The 21,209-nt window shown below is 42.4% G+C and overlaps 1 protein-coding gene across 4 annotated transcripts in view; it reads right to left on the bottom strand.

Moving 5' to 3' along the window:
* The window catches only part of LOC110973597 (uncharacterized), a 66,924-nt gene that overhangs the window by 22,945 nt on the left and 22,770 nt on the right, over positions 1–21,209 (bottom strand). For all 4 annotated transcript variants that reach the window (XM_087139308.1, XM_087139306.1, XM_087139310.1 and 1 more), the window contains exon 2: positions 13,399–13,829. In XM_087139308.1, coding sequence (XP_086995434.1) covers positions 13,399–13,641 — 243 coding nt within the window. In that variant the 5' untranslated portion in view covers positions 13,642–13,829. The remainder of the gene's footprint in view (positions 1–13,398; positions 13,830–21,209) is intronic.

Raw genomic sequence — 21,209 nt, 5'->3', positions numbered from 1 at the left:
CTGCCGACGATGACGTAACTTGACTAGAAAATTCTCAGCCTGCTGGCAAGGCCCAAGAGAAATTGATGGGGACCATGTTGTTGCGACCAGTGACGTCACCAGCTACATGTACGTCAGACCAACGCGTGCCAGGTAGCCCGCCTCCTCTGCACAAGCTGAAGGCTGAATTGAATTGTCATAATTGTGGTGTAAAGGGACACTTTGCTACACAGCCGAAAAGAAAGCATCCCTGAAACCTGGGCAACGAGGATCAGCCAACCAGAGGGTCGGCTGAAAGGCTGAGGAATGCAGAGGACCCACAAAAGAAGGTCAACAGAGTTTGAAGAGGAAGAATGAGAGCGAGGTTGGAGTCAGTACGGTAATGACTCCGGCAATGGGGCCACACCATGGCTTATTTGTCAAGGGGTCGTTCAGATCAACCGAGTTTCGCATATTAATCAATACTGGCACTATCGACACGTTGATTAATATGACAGTATATCACCAGCTACTGAAGGAACAGAGGCCGACTCTGCAAGAGTGTGATACCAGGGTCCAGCAGGTGGATGGTACCCCATTGAAAGTACATGGGACTTCATGGTTAGATTTACGAATTGGGAAGACTGTGCACCCCGTTAAAGCCGCCTTTGCAGATATTGGAACACCAGCCATGTTGGGAATGGACTGGTTGTTGTCTACAGGGGGCAGTCTGGATTTCGGAAGACTGGAGTTATGTGTCAATGGTGAACAAATTAAGTGTACAAGTGCTGCCGGTGCGCCATTTGTCGGCAGAGCAGTAGTGACAAGGACTACGGAGATACCGGCTGGGCATGAGACCATTGTGCCCGGAACGGTTGTTTGTCAGTATGAGGAGTTGACTGGAGGTATCATCACAAAACCAAGTGAGTCAGGTGGCCGCATTGCAGAAAAAGGCCTAGTAATGGCCAAGTCTGTGGTTGATGTACCAGCTGAAGTGGTGCCCATTCGAGTACTGAAGCCAAATAAGGAGAAACGTGTCCTGCGTGCGGGAACGGTAGCTGCAACAGTAACACCAGTGGAGGTGGAGACTCCGCCCAGAGCAGACAAAATTATGGGACACAAGGAGGCACTACCCAATCATTTGACCGAATTATACAACCGACCAACCATTTGACCGAGTTATACGACCAAAGTCGAAGGAATTTGGCCCCACATGATCATGCGAAATTGAGAGGGTGTTTGATGGAGTTTCAAGATGTGTTTCAAAGGGTGACGACGATATAGACAGAACTGATATAGTTAAGCATAGCATCGACACTGATGGCGCTAGACCAGTAAGACTAAAGCCTAGGAGGCATCCTGTGGTTAACCAATAAGAGATCAGTCGCTAAGTGGAAGACTTGAAGAGGCGTGGCTTGATTGAACCCTCAGATAGTCAGTGGGCGGCTAACGTTGTGTTAGAAAAGAAAAAAGACAGGACGAAACGGTTGTGCATCGACTATAGAGGACTGAATGCGGTGACAATAAAGGATGCCTATCCTGTGCCAAGAATTGATGAGACGTTCAATGCGTCAGAGGGCGCTCGATGGTTTCAACCCTTGACCTTGCCTCAGGGTACTGGCAGGTTGCCTTGGACAAGGATGCACAGCAGAGATCAAGTTTTGTGGTATGGAATGGGCTATATCATTGGAAGGTGATGCCGTTCGAACGACTGATGGAGAAAGTGTTGTCAGGGCTGCAGTGGGAAATCTTATTGGTGTATCTTGATGACGTCATTATCTTTGGTAGAACAGTAGAAGAGGCGTTGGGATGACTCCGAACAATCTTTGAATGATTAAGGAGTGCTGGGCCTAAGTTAAAGCCAAGCAAGTGTAACCTGTTTCAGAGGTCAGTAACCTACTTTGGCCACATTGTGTAGGCTGAGGGCTTAGCAATGGATCCAGCTAAGGTTAAGGCAGTCGCTGATTGGCCGGTCCCGAAGAACATAAAGAAGGTGAGGAGTTTCTTGGGCCTTGCCTCGTATTACCGCAGGTTCATCAAGGACTTGGCTAGCATCGCCAGCCCACTGTATACATTGACGTCAAAGTCAAAAGAATTCATTTGAGATGAGCACTGTGACAAGGCATTTCACTGGCTGGAACAGTGTTTTCTAGGGGCCCCGGTATTGGCTACCCATTACCAAGTAGCGAGTACATCTTGGATACGGATGCGAGTTCAGAGGGCATTGGGGCCGTACTGTCAGTGTCAAGAAAGTTGTGGCTTTTGCAAGCCGGAAGTTGAGCAAAGCTGAGAGAAACTACTGCGTCACTCAAAGAGAGCTGCTCGCTGTGGTTACGTATTTGAAATACTTCTGCCAGTACCTTTATGGTCAAAAGGTCAAAGTACGGACGGACCATTCTTCTCTGGTATGGATAAGGAACTCGAAGAACCTGGAAGGACAACTGGCACAATGGTTGGAGGTTGTGTCAGAGTATGACGTCACAATCCAGCACCGTCCGCGTGCCAAGCATCAGAATGCTGATAGTCTGTCTAGACGACCTTGTAAACAGTGCGATCATTGTAATGCACAAGATGATTCTGATGGTGACAATGCTGTTATTGATGCTACTCTTATTGTGGAAGAAGATAAACAAAAGTCAACCTCGAGCCCAGGAGATGAGAAACATGCCCGAGTTGCTATGGTGAAACCTGCTGTAAGGCACCAAGTCAAAATAGAAACGGTTCATGAAGTGGGAAACGATAGACAAACGATAAGCTCCTTACCCGCTTCAAAATAAAGCGGGCAACGATACGGGGTCTGTAGCAAAATGGCTTGCGGTTCGATGAACACTGCTCCAGGGTGATTCTTTGTAACAATAGGGAGCTTTAGGGATTACATTCATTGTGGCTGGTGGATGAGTCATTGAGCTGTTCACCAACAGCTGGGACCCCAGCCCATTGATATTTCAACATTGTTTAGGGTGTTTTGGAAACGGGTTTGTACTACCGTTTACATGGTTATTACAGATTTTTTTTTTCTTCAGTTTGCCACACTGCCCCCAAATACCAACATTATTCGACTTTTCTTACTTTAGTTTTTAGATTGATTCTGAAGTCCTGTGATTGTTGCATCTATAATGTTTAAGAAAGTATGCTTCGGTTTTATACATAAGAATAATGAACCTCAGTGTTACATGAAAATATATTCGATTCACATGTGAGATAGAAAGAAATAAAAGCGTAAACCAGGGACCTTCAAGACTGTCGGACGAAACAGATGACAACGAAACAACACCGAAATAAGCCCGCGGCATGTACATGACGTGTACCTGCATGAATGTGAAGAACTATCAACTGGAGGTTCCCAATGTACATGTAAGTAGTCTTTTCAGCACAAATCGTGTCATGGAGAGACGTGTCTGTTTTATTTTCTGTCCGTCTTTTTGATTTACGAAACCTCTTACCAGACGTATTGATGAAGCTGCTGAATGTCGAAAGGAAGCATTTTGATTGGATACCTATGTACGGCATGAATACGTCATTTAAAGCGCACAATTTCATTGGCGGGTGCAGTAGTTTTCTTTTCAGCGACATGAATAATTCAGCAATCCGCAATTACTCCTGTTGTGTCATTTCTTTTGAGCTTGGGCCTTTGGTACATGCGCTCCCCCCAAAAAGAACATATTTTGGTTGTATTTTTATACGAATTGAAGAAGGAATGTTTTTGTTTCAGGGGTTGCAATTTTTTATGGTTTTTTTTGCTTGATCGTGAGAGTACAAAAAAGGGGTAAAAAGGTTTCGTTACAACGGTGAAAGGACTTTTCTGTGTTGTTTTCAACTTTTTCTTTGCATTTGAGAGCTTGATTTTTTTTAAAAAGAAATTACTCTAAAACTGTTCATCCAGCTGACTTGTTTGGGGCTGTATTTTAATCGGAAATAGAAAAGGAATGCTTTATGGGAAGACGTAAAGGACTTTTGGGGAGGGCCTCTGGATCTTTATTTGACAGCAAATCCATCTCTTTTTTGAAATGTGGTGGCTCTGAAAAGAGCCGTTGGTTTTTCCTTTGTCGCTGAGGTCTTGCTAATGATTTTATACCCTGTGGCGAAATTGTGGTCAGGATAATGTATCATATTGTCTTTCATGAAGTAGGTTTTAAAAGACATCCTCCGGTCAACACAGGGTCCTCCTCCTACAAGTAATTTGTTTTTGTCATCCACTGACCAAGCCATAACTTCGTCTTTAAAGCAAGCAGCCATCTCCAATGCGTAATTTACAGAGGTGCGGCAGAAATGAGATGCAGGGTGACTTTTTCTGATGTCGTTTTTCTTGATGCCAATTTTGGCATCAATAATGCCGTGGTAATACTTGGATGCTCTGTGCTTTTTATTAGGAGCAACGAAAAGCCGTTTGACAGTGCTCGCAGATACTGATGCCGCAAGCCCAGGGATTTCCCTTGCAACTTTTTCTCGTAACCTCTCAGCAGACACTCCGACTGATGACCAGGTTTCAGACCTTCTTCTGTGTGCAGCAAATCCATGGTCAAGAAGCACAGCCTCCACAGTCGGCACCAGTTTGTCGTATTTCTGGTAGTACGCTTTTCTGCCATGCTTTTTTGGTAAGGCATCGCGTGCTTCAAATGGAACTTCGTCAAACAGTCACTTCCTTGATGCTGGACACTTTGCAGCTTGATCAGGACTGAGCAGCTCCGGTCTAATCCGAGAGATGCTGATTTCTCCACGGACAGGGCTAAATGTATGATCACATCGCATTGGACTCAAACTGTACTCCATCTTTTTGGCTGGTTTTACAAACTAAATCATTTTCATGTGGGTCAAACACTGTGTGATTAAAAAACAAGAAGTTGGCATCATTTGTCCAGTGGCCACGCTTCACGTCATTCACCCTTTCAGCAAGCTCACTGATGCTTGAACAGTAATCCAATAATCACACTTGTGCACATACGTTTCGGGATGCATGCACATTCATGCAATCAAGCCCTCCATACATGAAGTCCCTGAACTTTACAACCACTGTACTTTTTAGGAGTGTGAAATTGATCAGTGGAAAATGGAAAGCAGCTGCCAAAAGAAACGTAAGTACACATAAGTTGTTTGTTCTTGAAATTGTGTTCCAAATGATTTTGGTGTATAAACCTAAAACCCTTTGGAGAAGATTGACAACTGGAATCCGTACACTGTCGACTATGGAGCGTCAAAAGTGGACCGCCTCATTTTCTGCTAGTAGATGTTCGGTTTTTTTTTAAGTTGCGCCACACATTTTCATAATTTTCATAGCAGAAATTCGGATTTTACTTTGCCGACAGGGTGGTCCAAAAGTGGACAAGTTAAAAACGGAAACGACCGTAGCGCTCCCTCCGCTCAGAATAGAACGGTCAACTTCGCAAAACCCGAACATCTACGGTACTATCAGAAAATGAGAAAATGGTGGAAATTTGAAGTTTTTAGTTGTCCCCTTTTGACGCGCTACAAAGAATTCTAAATCAGCCTAGTGCGTATAATAATCATCTAAAGATTTAGGATTCAAAATAAACTTGGTAATAATGGACCAAAGATACTTGACAGCACCGAAAAGCAATATAAAGAATTTTGACTAAATGGGAAAGATCATAGAGAAATCAAAAATTCAAAAAAAGTCAGTTTCCAATTTTCAAGGCCCCGATTTTCAAAGTCATAAGAATATAATGTTTTCAAGGTTATAACTGTGTTTGCTGGACAGTATTTTTGCACTGAAAATTTAAACTTTTTTTTTTTTAAATTTTTATCAGGGGCGAACGGATTTGACAGCGAAGACTCCGATGATGACAACGTACGTTGCTCTGGCTGGAATTCAAAAATGAATGCAGTCAGCAAACCAAGACAAAGTCAAGTATGTGTTTCATGGCATGAGTCATCAGGACCAAATCCTGGAGCTCATCCTTGATTTACTTGGAGACATCCAATCCAAACTGGCAGCGGTGGAAAAGAGACAGGAGCGCATGGAGCAAAAACAAGACTGTCTCCGCGAATTAGTCAAGCTGGTCCTGGTCAGGGAAAGGAGAGAGAAAGCTGCCGACCCACACTCCCTCACAGAAGATACACCGCGGGGCGATCGCCAACAACCACTGTCTGAAAATCGCCCACGTGTATTGTTCGACTCGCCTGCCGTATCCACTGGAGACGCATCTCCCACACCGGTACCCGTTCGTTCCATGGCTACAACCGAGACACCTCAAGATGACAGCCGGGATCCCAATGAGTCGGAGAAATCCGTCTCATCACCAGCAACTTTGATGCCTCGCACTGTGACCAGTCCGGAAAATGACACCTATCTACTTGGCTGGAATGAGGGTATGGTTCGCGCGGTTGACGACTACAAGGTCATCCTGAAAGAGGTGCAGCAATGAAAACGATGCACGGACAATGACAGAGGAAGGCTCATGTGCATCAACCTACTAAAACGAGAGATCCCAAAGAAAGAACTGGCTGCCCAAAATGTGACTGGAAATTCCAGAGACGAAAATAATAAAAGATGTAAGATCCCTCAAATAAACCGTAGCTTCGTACATAGTATTTTCAGTCAAGCAAAGATGCAGTTTCCAGGATTCACTGACTGGTACACAGACAGTGGATGTAAAACAGTTGAGGCACTCAATGAATGTTGCAAGAGGGCTAGATACGAAGTGATTATTCGAAAAACATAGTTTGCCAAGTGTACTTGTAAACCATTTACTCCAAACATCTGTCCATATTACTTAAAAAGATAACTCATGCTTTCGTGTTCAAACGTGAGTTCCGGTTGGCTTTAATAGTGTTTGTTTTGTAGTAAAAATAACATTGTTCAAACTCCAAGACAAGATGTATACATGTACATGTGATCTAAATTTTATTCACTTTATTTGAATTCATTCCAAACTAGTGAATAGGATGGTGCAAAACTACATTGTAATTCAAGTCTCTTTATCCTTGTGGCTTATCAAAAGGTCCCAGTATATAATTCCCACATTAGACAGTCGTACTTTTTAAGTCTCCTTATTTCATTACTCTAACTTTATTCATAGCTTCCGTAGAAGATTTTAATCAAGTAAGATGAAGGGTTTATTCACGTTTTAACAGCATTGCCTTTATCCTTAGTTTTATTATGAAAATCCTCCGTACATTTAGAGGCATTTGGATGAAAATTAATTCACCAGTTGTAATGGAAAGGAGTGGAAAATAAACGTTATTCCGAGTTTTACAATGGAAAACTAGTGTTGTTAAAGTTTCAATGAAAATGTTTCAAGTCCAAGTCAACGGGTAACTGAAAACCAATCTTCAAACAAGAAACGGATTTTAAGTAAAACAAAAATCGGGAAAACGGGTAAAAAGCAAAAAACAATGTCATGCAAATTGAGCAATTCGATCAAGAAGATGATTGTGCCGATGGTAAAAAGTAAAAGTGTATGTGTAAATAAAGATAAGAAACAGTTGATGCTGTTGGCTGATGAAAATACCTTCGGTGATGTAAGACAGTTTTCTTCTCCATTTTGTCTATTGTCTATTCCAATCTTTAACCAACGTATAATGTGGAAATCACTGCCTGACAGTGCTAGATGTGGGGAAAGAAACCAACAGATTTTAATTCAATGGCATGAGAACTGATGCACGTAAGCCCGCAGACTCCAATGGAGTTAGTCTTTTGTTGAAAGAGATTAGTTGCTTCGGCTGTCTGAATAAGCTGTGCTAAGCCTGTGGAGGAACTGGCTCAATTTACACAACAAAGCCGATGCACAATAACCATTCATGGTAAGCTGGGAGTCAGGGCTTTTATACCAAGGTGGGGGAGATGGTAGTATGCATCAAAGGGGTTGCCGCATAGCCAACTCTCTTTCGGGAAATGCTGCCTTGCAACCATTACCCACTTGCAGTTGAATCGGGCAATGGTTTGAAAGGGGATTAAGGGCAACCATTTCCCGCTTGGTCAACTGTTTCTATTTTGACTCGGGGCCTAAGCAGCTATGACTTAGAAATGCCTAAATGGCAGATAAATCAATGAAGTGGCTAATAATTGCCAAGAATGAGGGAAAGGAGTGCCCTCCTTGGGATAAAGTAGCCCACAGGTCCCCGCCAGGTAAGACTTACTGGTCTTACTGGGACCAGTTGTCAGTAAGAGACGGTGTGTTATACCAACGGTGGAAGTCTAATTATGGTAGTTCAGTTCAATGGAGGTTGTTGGTTCCAGAGATGTTCAGACATGAGTTCGTAGAAGAACTGCATAGTGGAAAGTTGAGAGGCCATCTTGGCCTGAAGAAAACCCTGGCCTGTGTGAAGCAGTGATACTTCTGGTCAGGTATGAGTGCGATATAAGAGCATACATCCGGAAATGTGATCAATGTGCAAGGAAGAAGCCGTCCCCAATGAAACGGAGGGCGCCCTTGGAATAGTATAATGTTAGAGGAACTATAGATAGAGTGGCATTAGGCTTGGTCGGTCCTCTCTCAAGGGCAGAAGATAGGAACCAGTGGATCGTGGTAGTTGGAGACTACACCATAAGATGGATGGAGGCATATGCGCTCCCGGATGCAAAGGCAGAAACAGTTGCCTCGAAGTTTGTCAGAGAATTGGTTTGTTGATTTGGAGTGCCGAGGGAGGTCCATTCAGATCAAGAGACTAATTTCGAATCGGAGGTATTTCAGGAAATGTGTCGGCTACTGGGAATAAGTAAGTCAAGAACAACAGCATACAATCCTAAATCAGACAGGCTCATAGAAAGGTTCTATAAGACTCTTGTCATCATGGATTCTCTGATGATCGACCCGCCCAAAGGTCAACACGATTGGGACCAATACCTCCAATTCACAACCCGTGCATACAGATGTACGACACAGGAGAGCCTGGGGAAATGATGTTAGGCCGAGAAGTCACTCTCCAGATTGATCTAGCGATTGAGCAACCGGCTCCAAGTGATGACGTGGCAAAAAGTGTCTATGCACAAAGTTTGAGGGACCAGATGAGGAATGCTCACGAGAGGGCGCAGAAATGCCTGAGAAAGGCTAGAACGGGAGACAATGTTGAAAAAAGGAGGCGATACCCCAAACAAGAGCATAAGCTACCAATAAGATACCGGTAACATCTGCACCATTATGAATTTATGAATAAGGAATAACTAATTAATTGCCTCCTCTGGTATACTGCAGACGTTGAGTCAAGCATCAATAAGGTAGCATAGCCAAGATAGAAATGGAAGTCGGCGCAAACATTGAGTTCTCATGTACCAGGTGCCCGAAGAAGTTTACTCACTTAAGAGGGCTACTCCAGCACAACAAAATCCATGGGCCCCCCTGTATCTGTACTGCCGCAGATGTAACTACAAGGACTTGCGGCGGGACAACCTTAGACGCCACCACAAGACCACCCACTCAGAGCATCTTCCCGATCTACATGACATAAAGCCAGGGCAGAGCCAGGAAGAAAGTCAGGAGGCAGACCGGGCGGAGCCAGCAAAAGAAGCAAGGAGACTGGTAACAGAAAAGGCTGCCAGTCCCACTGGAAGAAGCAGCCCTGATCCCAAGATCAGCATACCTTGGGAGAAGTTCAGGAAAAATCCCAGACCCTTGTCACCACTTAGGGCATCCCCAGACCGGAAGGAGCAGCAGACAGAAGAAGGTCATCCGAGCACACTCCCTCTGGAAATCGATACCCCTCCAGAGGGTGCCCTGAGCAACAAGGAGGCAGTAGCAACTCCTCCTTCCCCCTTGCCAAAGAAGATGCCATTCACTTGAAGAAGCCAGTCAACCAAGGACGCAAAGAGGTTTGAGCTACGGAGGCCTAGGATCCCCAAGACAGCAACCATCGTGGAGGAGATACACACCAGGACCTTTGTGGACAACATTGATATACATCGCAAAGTCAGGCAGCAAAAATATTACCAAGACATCTTAGTGGATTGTTCTCTTGTACTCCCAAAGTAATTTTACCATATGGGTCGAGGCTTTTCCCATCCCAGACCAGACACCGGAGGGATATTTTATTTCCAATTAAAACATTTATTTTTGCACAATGAATCAAAATTGCATTAAAAGAATTATACTACCAAAGCTGAAGATAACCTCGTTATGTAAATGAAGGATCAAAGGTTGTTGACCCTACACTTTTGGTAAGCATCTAATTGAAAGAATTACACAATGCTGTTTATGTAAACAATTGTTCTTGTTCGACAGGTTCATCAGACACAGTTAAATAAAATTGTTCGGCTTAATTTAAATGAGGGCATTTAGGCCTGTCAGGAGGCTGTGTGACGTGACAGAGAGCGCTAGTCACTAGGCGCGGTGCAAAGTTATAGATGGCGCTCTGCCCAGTAACAGAGGCAGATGTTAGGCACGCATAGCTGTGTGTTAAACGAGCGTGGCGCATAGGCTCCGCCTTGTGCGTAGTGCGATAGGGCAGCGAAAGTCACTGCTTGGTCATGTGAGTGCGTGCGCAGGCGTGGTCACAGCAGCACGAAGGCTATAAAAGGCGCGCACAGGCAAGGTTCAGTCGTCCTGATAAAGGGCTGATCCTGAGGTAAGGGTCGAGAGTCCTGTGCAAGGGTTAAAGTCACCAAGCCTAGTGTGACTGTGCCTAAGTCCCGAGTGGTGCGTGTCGTTGAGGGGCTCGGTAGGTTGAGGGGCAGATTGCTATCTGGTGACGTAGTGCAGCCCTGACAATAAGCCCCGTAGATTTGCTAAAGTCCCTGATTCGGCACTGGATGCCCACAGTTAATTATGGTTTTCGCTGCTCTGGGCGACGTCTAGTCACGTATAATCACACAGTCTCCTTGTCAATAAGCCACTTCAGAGTTCCAACTGCGCATGCGTAAATTGAACTTCACGACCTGGGTCGAGAGACAAACAAAAGCGCTTTGCATCATATACAACGTACGCTATGTGAACGACTCTGCATATGTGGACATGCACGCAACTTATTGCATGTACATGTAGTTCAGCAGGTTGTCCGCGTCAGTCACATCTAATGTTTGCTTTTTTGTTAATTTACCGAAAACTGCAAGCTTTTCCTGCTACTTTTGGATCGAGCGGCGTTACTATGCAAAGTCGTTGCCAACTCAACTACACAAATGTATGTAACATAATGGGTTCATCAACTGCCCGGCACAGGGAGGGTACTGTTGATAGCTCACCGTACAATTGAAAAGTCGAGTCAAACTTTTCGCAATTTTTACTTTTTAATTCATTGGAATTCTTATTTTTCGTCTAATTTTCTAAAAATGAAAAAATTCTTTATTAGAAAAGCAACTTTCACAATGGTTCTGACTGAAAATGGATTTTTCGTATGGTTACATTTTATTTGTCTCGATCCTAAACCGATCCAAATGTAAAAGTTTAGATTTTGAAAAAAATTGAAGTATATCCAAAACACAAAGTTGACTTCTGACTATATTTCACTCGAATTTGAGGATTTTTTTAGCTTCAGTCTTATTGAATAATTTTTGCGATCCGGAACTAGGAAAATGACTGTACCAAACCTATACGAACAAGAGACCGAAGGAGTTTTGTCTTATGAGGTTGAAGCGCTGTTGATGTACACTTGCATGACTGTATTTGTAACTTTCAAACCCTGTCGGCCTACATGACTTTTGTGCGGAATTAATAGTGCTTACTGTTTGAGTCAAAGAGTATTTTTGTCAAATAAAACAATATGAATGAAAATTACTTTATGTCGGAATTGAAGACGAAACGAGAGCGGACTGTGTAATATTCCAGCGGTACTGGGACTCCACACGGCGTGCAGTAAGTAGCGATCACGCACAAATTGTGCGGTTGATCGGCCTCTTTTTATAACCAAAGCACTAAATGTGCTCTACAAACCCAAAGAGTCAGAGAACCACTTTAGTTTTTTATACCAAGAAATATGCTATTTCAAAATTATTTTTTACTTAAAGCAACATGAATTTCCTCAGTGACTCAGTGGAACTGTGGATAAGGAATTGAACAAAAAAGCAGGAAGGATGTTTTCTGTATGTACAAAAGCATTTCAAATCTAAGTATTCTTTCATTGGAAAAAAAGGAAATGTTGACAGGTGCAAGTCATAATACAGTCAGCCAATCAAATGTCACTTGTCGAAGTACTTATACATTAAAATCTCGACAATTTGAACCTCGGGGAATGCAGTTCTCCGAAAAAGTATTTATTAAACTAAACCACTTCATCGTGGTACCTTCGTGTGGCAAAAATTTCGTATCGTTACAGTCATTTTACCACTTCATGGCGGGGCATTTTTCAATGTTGATGATGCTGGGCCAGCATGACTATCATTTTTTCCATTTTCCAAAATCCTTCAAAATTCATCATTTCATTTAACGGTCGTTTATAGGCGCACAAAGTAATCTTCAGGCACTACTCTAAGTTTCATAGGTGACCTTCATTGACGGCCGAGTATTTCAGCCAGGCTTGCAGCCTTGTAAACAGAGCCCAGATTGTGCGGTGTTGTATATTCACGAACGTGGCTCATCAGTGCACTGCTGACCTCTTTTCAATAGGGGCCAGATTAGCATGCAGTGGTGCTGTGTGGCTCATCGCTGCGGTGGTGGAGCGCTTTTGTCCCTGGTGGTAATCTGCTTGCTCTCAATGCCCCAAACCCTGGTATACGGTTTCAAAACAAGGCTGGATTATCACACTTTTGTGAGTAAAAAATGTCGGTAATGCCCAGCAGCCTGGTCCTTAGTTCGGAGTACGGTCTTTTGTTACAGGACCCTGTTTCTTTTGTCCGAGTTCGGAGACCCCAGCCACACATATATACCATACATCTCCGATTCCGGAGTCCCCGGCAGGAAGTGGTTAAGGGGGATGCGTTTCACATAAGATTTGCATTTAATGAAATTGGACAAGAGAGGGCGCAATGTCATTGGTACTTCCGCATTTGGATGTCTCCTTGAACATGGAATTTTACTTTTGATAAGCAGAGTGGATTGTAACGGAGCCCATAAAGGAACTAAGGGAAATAAATGTTTGGATCTCTTTTTTTTTTGTCTTTTGTCACTGTAAATGGGTTGAGAACAATACTTTTGCTTGCATGGGGTCGGCACAAATTGTCATTGTAGGCAGAGTCTCGCAATGTCCGTGCACGTAATGACCAAATATTTCTCCATAGTAATGAACACAAATTGTTTGGGACTGGGAGAATATGGTTGTTGCATCCAGGTATCGTTATGACTGAGCTCGTTATAATGAGAGCTGACTGTAGCAGTAAGCATAACAGTAATGCTCCAGCTCACCTTGCAAAGCATGTGCAATATGCATGTACATTTGTACATAAAGGATTCTCCCATCTTGTTTCTCAATGCATACCCACACATCATGCGGTAATTCATCATTCACAGCAATTGAAGGTCTGCATTGGGCTTTAAAAGGACATAACAGAATTCTTAACAATAGGATGATACAGAATTTTAAAGAGGAAACTTGATACAATCTAGCTGAATGCCTTACCCTCTTGTAATCACAAAGGAGTCTTTCCCCAAGGCTCGTCTTATCCACATCAGTGTCGTGCCAGGCAAGGAAGTCACTGATATCTGAGATCATGGCAATGGCCACCTCGGACTCTCCCAACCACCCAAAAAGGTCACACAGTGGATCAGGCAACTGCACTCCCTCTAAAGTGAGCAAAATGTTGTACTCTTTCACCCTGATTGTGTGGCGCTCATCATTAGAAGGCTGAACTGGAGCCTTCATAGTCCAACGAGCAAAGGCCAATGCAACAAGTTCTGCCTATGCCAGTTACAGGCAGACCTCTTTTTTGAAGATATCCCTGAAGTTCTCTCTTGTCCAAAAGTTAAATTTTTCTACATTCATTGTCTTTCCGTGTACTGCATCGTGAGTGGTTTCCATCATCATTTTCCCTCCAGTTCAGGAGCAGGTGTCTGTGATTTAAAGAATAAAAATTTGTTACTGTTAGTCTACGGTTACATATAGCCAGCCACTTCAAACTTGTAGTATGAAGTAGAATGAAGTTTCAATAATTATACATTCAGACCTTAACCCTAACCCGCCTCAATCCTCCAAAATTCCCCAGGTGGTTTTGGAGGATTTTGGCCAGTCTTGCGTGCGTCTGGGAGGGCAATGTTCGCCCATAGTTATTGTGCCAGCAAAATCTAGACACGCGTATTTGAATGGAGGGAGGTGGCAAAAATTTTACATACATGTAAGTGTTGTGCGTAAGTCGAGCAACAACGGCCGGATTTTGACAGATTTTGAAGTTGGAATATCACTAAAGCCCCAAAGTTTTCCTTTGAAAAGTTAGTAGGTGGTGAAAAGGTGTTTTGGCGAGTCTTTGGAATTGTTGGGAACGGTTGTCACTTTACTATATGTAATGTCGTGGAGCGTTAGTATGACCAATCCTGTCCAAAATCGAAGAACAGGAATACATGTACTAACGCTCCACTCAGTAGAGCTAGGTTAAATGCTACAAAATACACTCGTGCTCAGTAGTTCCATAAAGGTTAGCTATTATTATACGGTCTTTAGGGGAAGAAAGCACAAACGGAGGTTTTCTCTGGTACAATTGCAGGGCACTTTTCAAAATGCCATAGTGTACAGAACCATCAAAAAGATGAACCCAGTGAGGCCTACGGAGTAGTGCTTTACTGTTCAGCAAGTAGGCCTTAATTGATTAGCGTTTAGTGACCAGGGCGGCCGTTAACACCCAATACCCAAGCGAGCGCATCGCAGCTGCAGATGGCCAGCATGTTCTCCCCTTTCCCACCAGCACGCTGTGTTTGACAACGCAGTTCAATGATAAAGCTTTAAAATGAGGTACCAGTTTACAAATGCTGTTTTGTAAAGTTATGAAGTTTTTCCCATTCGAAACCAGAGAGTCATCTTTTCATGAAATTCTTATTCAGGTTGTTTACATGCAGACTCGTTTGTACAGCATCATGTACATTACACATACAGTAAATCATGTATATGTACAGCGTGTGATGCATGTTGATTCGACAGTACCAAGTGAGATGGCCGCAGGCGTGTTGATGCCACCTCAATTCTTCAAGAAATTGTAGAATCTGGCCAAAAATCGGACGATTCAAATGATGATTCTGATATCGAGGTGTCTACAAAGGTTTGTTTGGTAATTTTTGTTTTAACTGATGACAAAACTGCAGCGGTCAATTTGGTTGCTAACGTTCAGCCCATGGTTCAGCAGACGTAACACATGTCGTCAGGCTGATGCATGAAATTTCTTTGTTTTTGTTTCCCGTTTCGGGCACTTATTTTCCTTCATTGTTTTTTACAGATACATGTAGGTATGGATTTAGCCCATATACATGTATGGGGGGCTACATTTTTATAAATGAAAAATAAAGTTCGGAAGAAATGATGAAAACGACCGAATGACATGCATGAACCGATGAACAAATCAGCTGATTGTTTCCAAAATGGCAGCCCCCATGACCCACATGAGCAAATCTTCAAAATGTTGCATGAGTAAGTATTTAGTCTGTGAATTTAACTTTGTTTTTCTCAGAAAGATATGTACATAAAATAACAAGTGATTCCATGCAGCCTTTTAATTTCATTTTTTTCAGCCCAGACAAATCAAAAACATCCTTTTTAGCTCTGCCACATTTGTGCATGGTTGTCATTCCCATTAGTTTTGTTTGTGCACTGCCAATTTTCAACAGACTGAGGCCTATTTTTTTTAGAAGTACGTTTATAGCTATGATTTATTTTCTTGTAGGGCTCTGCATCCGAAGATGCTGGTATAGATTCTGAGGAATCTGTGGGTAGTGCTCCAATTTCCGGTGACAGTGATGCTGCACAATCTGAAGCCCATTCCACTGTCACCCCAAGGCGGAAAAGACACAAGCCTGGCGAACAGAGTAATTGGAGTGAGACGATCCCTTCGAGAGAAATCCCAGTTTACAAGGGTTCATCTCGGCAAAGATTTCTTCACAAACCTTCCAGACTCGACAAATCAGTATGTTGTTTTCAGGTGCCCACCTGCACATCCAAACAAAGCTGATCGATTGGCGACTTCAGACAAAGCATGGTACCCAACAACTGTCAATGAAATGAAAGCACATATTGGCATAAACGTGTCGATGGGTATTGCTCAGCTTCCAGGGGGCACAGATTATTAGAATACTGACAGTGTTCTGCAAAATCATTATGCTGTGCAACAGTTCTCACGAAACAGATTTGAACAGTTGAGTCGCTACCTCCATCTCAGTGATTCCAATGCAGAAGATAACACAGACAAATTGCACAAAATTTGTACAATAATAGTATCCTTCGGAGAGAACTTTTGTCAGAATTTCACTCCTGGAGCACAACTGTCAGTGGATGTGGCCATGATTCAGTTTGATGGAAGGCTAGCATGGAAACAATACATGCCAAAGAAGCCACTGAAAAGGGGCATCAAACTGTGGTGTCTTTGCAACTCGTTAACTGGCTACTGTTCTGCTTTCTATGTGTACACAGGAAAACACACCGATCGAAGTGGAGATGGCCTTCGATTTAATGTTGTAACAAAGTTAACGCAAAAGTTCCAAGATACCAACCGCCATGTGCATGCAGACAATTTCTTTTGTTCGGTAAGGCTACTGGAGAATCTTTTGCAGAATGGCTCATTTTACCGCAGTACTGTTCGCCAAAATAGCAAAAATCTTCCAAAGCAGGTCATCCAAGCAAAATTGAAGAAAGGTGAAAGAAACAAATGATTAACCCACATGGAATTCTTGTTGGCAAATGGAAGGACAAACGAGATGCGAGGATGATAGCAAGTAACAATGACGGGGGAGATGTGTCGAAATCTAGAATGAAGAACAAAACTGAAGTAAATCATGTTCCAAGTATGGTTGTTATGTACATGTATAATAAATGCAAGGGAGGGGAAGATCACAATGATCAGTTACATGCTTATTATAATGTTGGTCGATCTGGCAAAAAATGGTGGAAATATATCATGTGGGGTTTGCTCAGCATTGCTACTGTCAATGCACACATACTGCATTCACTCTCCCATATGCCATTGCCAGCTGACAAACAGAAGTATTCCCTGAAGCCTTCAAACTAGCACTCATACATCAGATGGTTCATATAACTTCTCTTCTCGGAAAAGGTCTGTCTCAGGGACATTGACAGATACCCAAGTTATATTATTATTATTAAAGGTTTATTAAAAATCACATTGCACATACATAGTTGAATGGAGTGATTAGTTAAAAGGAAGAATCAAACACTTGGACATGTAACATTAAAAACACTACAAGACGTCAATTGTTAAAAAACATACATTTCAAAGAGGCCCAAAAATACAAGATGAGAGGATAAAATTAAAATTTAAAAATAGAATTAAAATAAGTTAAACATTTGATCATTTAACAATTGAACATAAAACGGAATTGGACTGTTGAGATACCGTTTTGTGACCCATTTAGGGGTAGTCAGTTTATTTGAATTCCTAAGATCCAAATTGTGTTTATTTCCTCCTGGTTGCTGGCAGCCACTGACGGCATTGATTGGAGCGATAGGGTAAGCTGGCAAATGTATGACATGATGAAATCCTATGAGATTGGAGGGTTGGAATATTGCACAATTTTAAGGCATCATCATAACTGGTATAATCACTACCAAATGCAACTGAATCCGGAGTGCACGTTTCTGGATTCTCTCCAACGAGGCGCACTGCTCATCATTAAGGCCTGGGTGCTAAACAGACACTGCATATTCAGCTACAAGGCGTACGTACATGTAACCAATATAAACAGTAACAAGATCTGCAGTTGTAAGACCAAACTTTTTGAGTACTTTCAACGTATAAAGTCGACTATTGGCCCGTTTCAGCATGTCATTTACATGGATGTCCCATTTAAGGTCGGGGCAGATATGCACACCCAGGATTTTGACACTGTCTGTCTCGTGAAGAGGTTCATTGCACAAAGATAATGGTTCCATATGAGGCTTGGTTTTCATAAAAGAGATGTTCATAACCATGCATTTTGTAGGATTTAAGCGCACGTGGTTATTGTTTGACCATTTTTCAAGCTCATTCAATTCTTGTTGCATAATATTATTGACACTGTCTTTACTTGTCATTTCAACAAGGGTCATATCATCCACATGTTTAAACGTATATTATTAGAAATGGCTGCATCATTAACCATCCCTAGAAAACCTATAGGGCCAAATTTTGTTCCCTGAGGGACCCCTGCTTTGAGGGGTTTGAAGTCTGAAAAAGTACCTCTATATTTGATACACTGAACACTATTTGATAAAAAACTGCAAGGCCAGGGAATTATGCAGGGTCTTGCTCCCATTGACAATAGTTGGTTAATAACAATGTTGTGGTCCACAGGATCAAATGCTTTACTGTAATCCATAACCACAAGCGTAGATATGCCTCCTAGTTTTTCGGCATGCTTGGTTGGCATATCTACTAAAAGAACGAGATAATGACTAGTAGACCTGCCGGGGCGATTACCATATTGATTCAAATCGAGGCTGGATTGAATGTCCTCAAATAACCATTTAACAATATAACCTTCAGCAAGTTTGGCAAAATGGTCTGTCAGTGAAATAGGACGCAATTTCTGCCAATTGGCTGGTTTCATCTTGGGAAGAGGAAAAACTATAGCACGTTTCCATTGGACTGGTACAAAACCTTGTTGATATGATGCATTAATTATTTCAGTGAAAGGCTTAGAAAGTTTATAAGCAAATTCGCGAACAAGTCTTGCTGGAACATTATCTGGACCTCTTGCTTTGTTGAGTTTTAACTTTACGTAGATCTCTGTAATCTTCCATGAGTACACTGTAGGACACTGAGTCCGTGCAGGCAAATATGACAACAAATTGGATATATCCAGTTCAGGCAAGCCACTTGCAACATTTATGAATTGCTTGTTGATAAATTGGCAAATGCACGATGATCTGTGCTATCAATATCTTGAGGTGAGTTTATAACTATATGACATCCAGTCATTATACGAATGCCATGATACCATCCAGCTGAATCTTGATTTTTAAGCCTTCGGATGCACGTGTTATAATACTCCACCTTGGATGCCTTTATCATAGCGATGATCTGATTACGAAGCCATTTTCGTTGGTCCTCTTGTCCCCTATGGAAAGCTTCTTGCCGCTTCCTAATGAGGGATTTAATTTTTGATGTCATCCATGGTTTGTCACTAACATGAAGCCTTGCTTTTAGGGTAGGGAAGTGCAGGTCTATTGCAGCACCAAGAGAGTGATAAAATGAGTCACATTTGTATTGCGCTGTTGTTGCAGAATACATCCCATTCCAAGTTTCTCCGGTAATCCACTGCCTGAACCCTCAAATAGATGATTCATAATGGTGTTCGGCTGGTGATGTAGAGCAGTTGGTTTTCATAAAACCGTTGAATAATCACAGCATCCTATTGGTGAACAAATTACTGGGGTGTCATAATGTCTTTGAATATTAGGGACTATTTTGTCCAAAACAGCACCTTGATGTGTTGGAAGTTTGACTACTTGTTTAAGATTATTACCCATGCACATCTGTGATAAGTCAAGGTGATTGAAATCTCCCAAAAGCATCACACCAACATCGGGATATATAGTATGGATGTTATCATAAGTAAACAAAATGTGATTAATCAGAACAACATCATGGACATTATTCCGTGGAGAGTACACTGCAGCATAATAAATAATGGAAATGTCCCTTGGGAGACGCTCTGGTCGACTCTTTAGCCCAGATAACTTTGAGGTTTTCTGGAACAACAATGTCAGTCATTAGTGCCTTTAGATAATGTTTTGAATACAAAACTACGCCTCCCCCTGGATGGTTGTAACGGTTCTTGCAAAATAAATCATAACCGTTAATCTCATAAAGTTCAGCTGGCCTTTCATGTGAGAACCATGTTTCTGAAATTGCTGCAATTACTACATTGTACTGGAACAAAACTGATCAAACTTCATCCATTTTGTTTCCCAGTGATTGTGCATTGCAAGGAAACACAGATGGGTATTGATGAGACTTGGGTTTTGATGGCACCCGACCTTTATTAATTAAAAGAGTTGCCTCCTTCATTACACTGTCCTGCTGATGGTACTTCGTTGTATGTTTACAGCCATATCGTCCTTGAGAATGCTTAGTTGTCACCGGAATCTGCTCCAAGAAACCTTCAGCTACAGAAACCAGGGGCACAGGGCAAAGATTAGACAGATCACACCCTCTGCCAATGAAAGCTTGTCTCTGCCGATGATTATCACTGATGCAAATTGGTATGGCATCTCCAGGTGATCGCCTCAGCTTCTTACGAGCCCCGCCTCTTGTTCCTCTTCTTCTAAGCTGTTGTATTCCCAGATTCTTTATTTTAGACCGGACTTCATTAGGTAACTGAGCATTAGATACAGCACTTGAAGTGCCAACTTGATAGTGTTCATGTAAACTATATCAATAAAAGCGTTGGTAGTAGATATCTGTAGACACTACCTCTGGACCCAGATTTAACTGAACGTCACCACAACAAAACTGTCGCAGATGGAATGTAGCACAATGGTTAGTATAATAAAGAACAAGAACGCTGTGATATCCTCTGTGTGCAGTCTTGAATGGAGCAGCAGCCTCACAATCAATGATGTTGCCAATAACGGATAAAACATTCCGGTGGTAGAATATAATGGATACAACCATTAAAAAATGCAGTTTGTGACTACGATATTGTTGCCACATGCGAAGTTATACAGATGCACAGGGCTCTTAAGTACAGCAATTGCCCAGCAAATACAGGAGTCCCCGTGGTTTCAATTTTTATAGCAGTTAAAACGGCACAATTTCACAACAAACTTACCAAGAAAGCTCACCAAAACAATCAGCAAATGGGGATCACCCAAACAGTAGCTTTAAAGTACAAGATGACAGTTCAATGAGAAGATAAACACCAATAAAAACGAATGTGAGACGATAAAAATGTTCGGCTGCACATCAAAACAGCGCCCTCCTTCCTTGTGGGAATTTAGCTGCGAGACATCCTCCCTGGACATTCACTTGTACATCTGGAAGGACCAAAAAAGGCATGCCGAGCCTGCTCCATGAAGGCCCGCAGAGCACCATCTGGTCGTTGTGTTGAAACCAACTATGCATGCTCCTTTAACCTGCCAGGTTTATCTCTGCAAGAAAGGGGCTTGCTTTCAGGAATTCCACGGATTTCTCCACCATGAATGCTAGCTTTGCATGAGATATGGTATGTTACACAATCTGTCCAAATGTAAACAATGTAATCCGTTTCCCATGGTCATTCTAGTTAGGACTTCCA

The sequence above is a fragment of the Acanthaster planci genome, linkage group LG07 (genome assembly GCF_054643075.1).
Source record: "Acanthaster planci isolate LZ-2023a linkage group LG07, COTS_SCS, whole genome shotgun sequence".
Lineage (NCBI taxonomy): Eukaryota > Metazoa > Echinodermata > Asteroidea > Valvatida > Acanthasteridae > Acanthaster > Acanthaster planci.
Note: the sequence above shows the minus strand (reverse complement) of the source record. Positions and strands in the feature narration are given on the sequence as shown.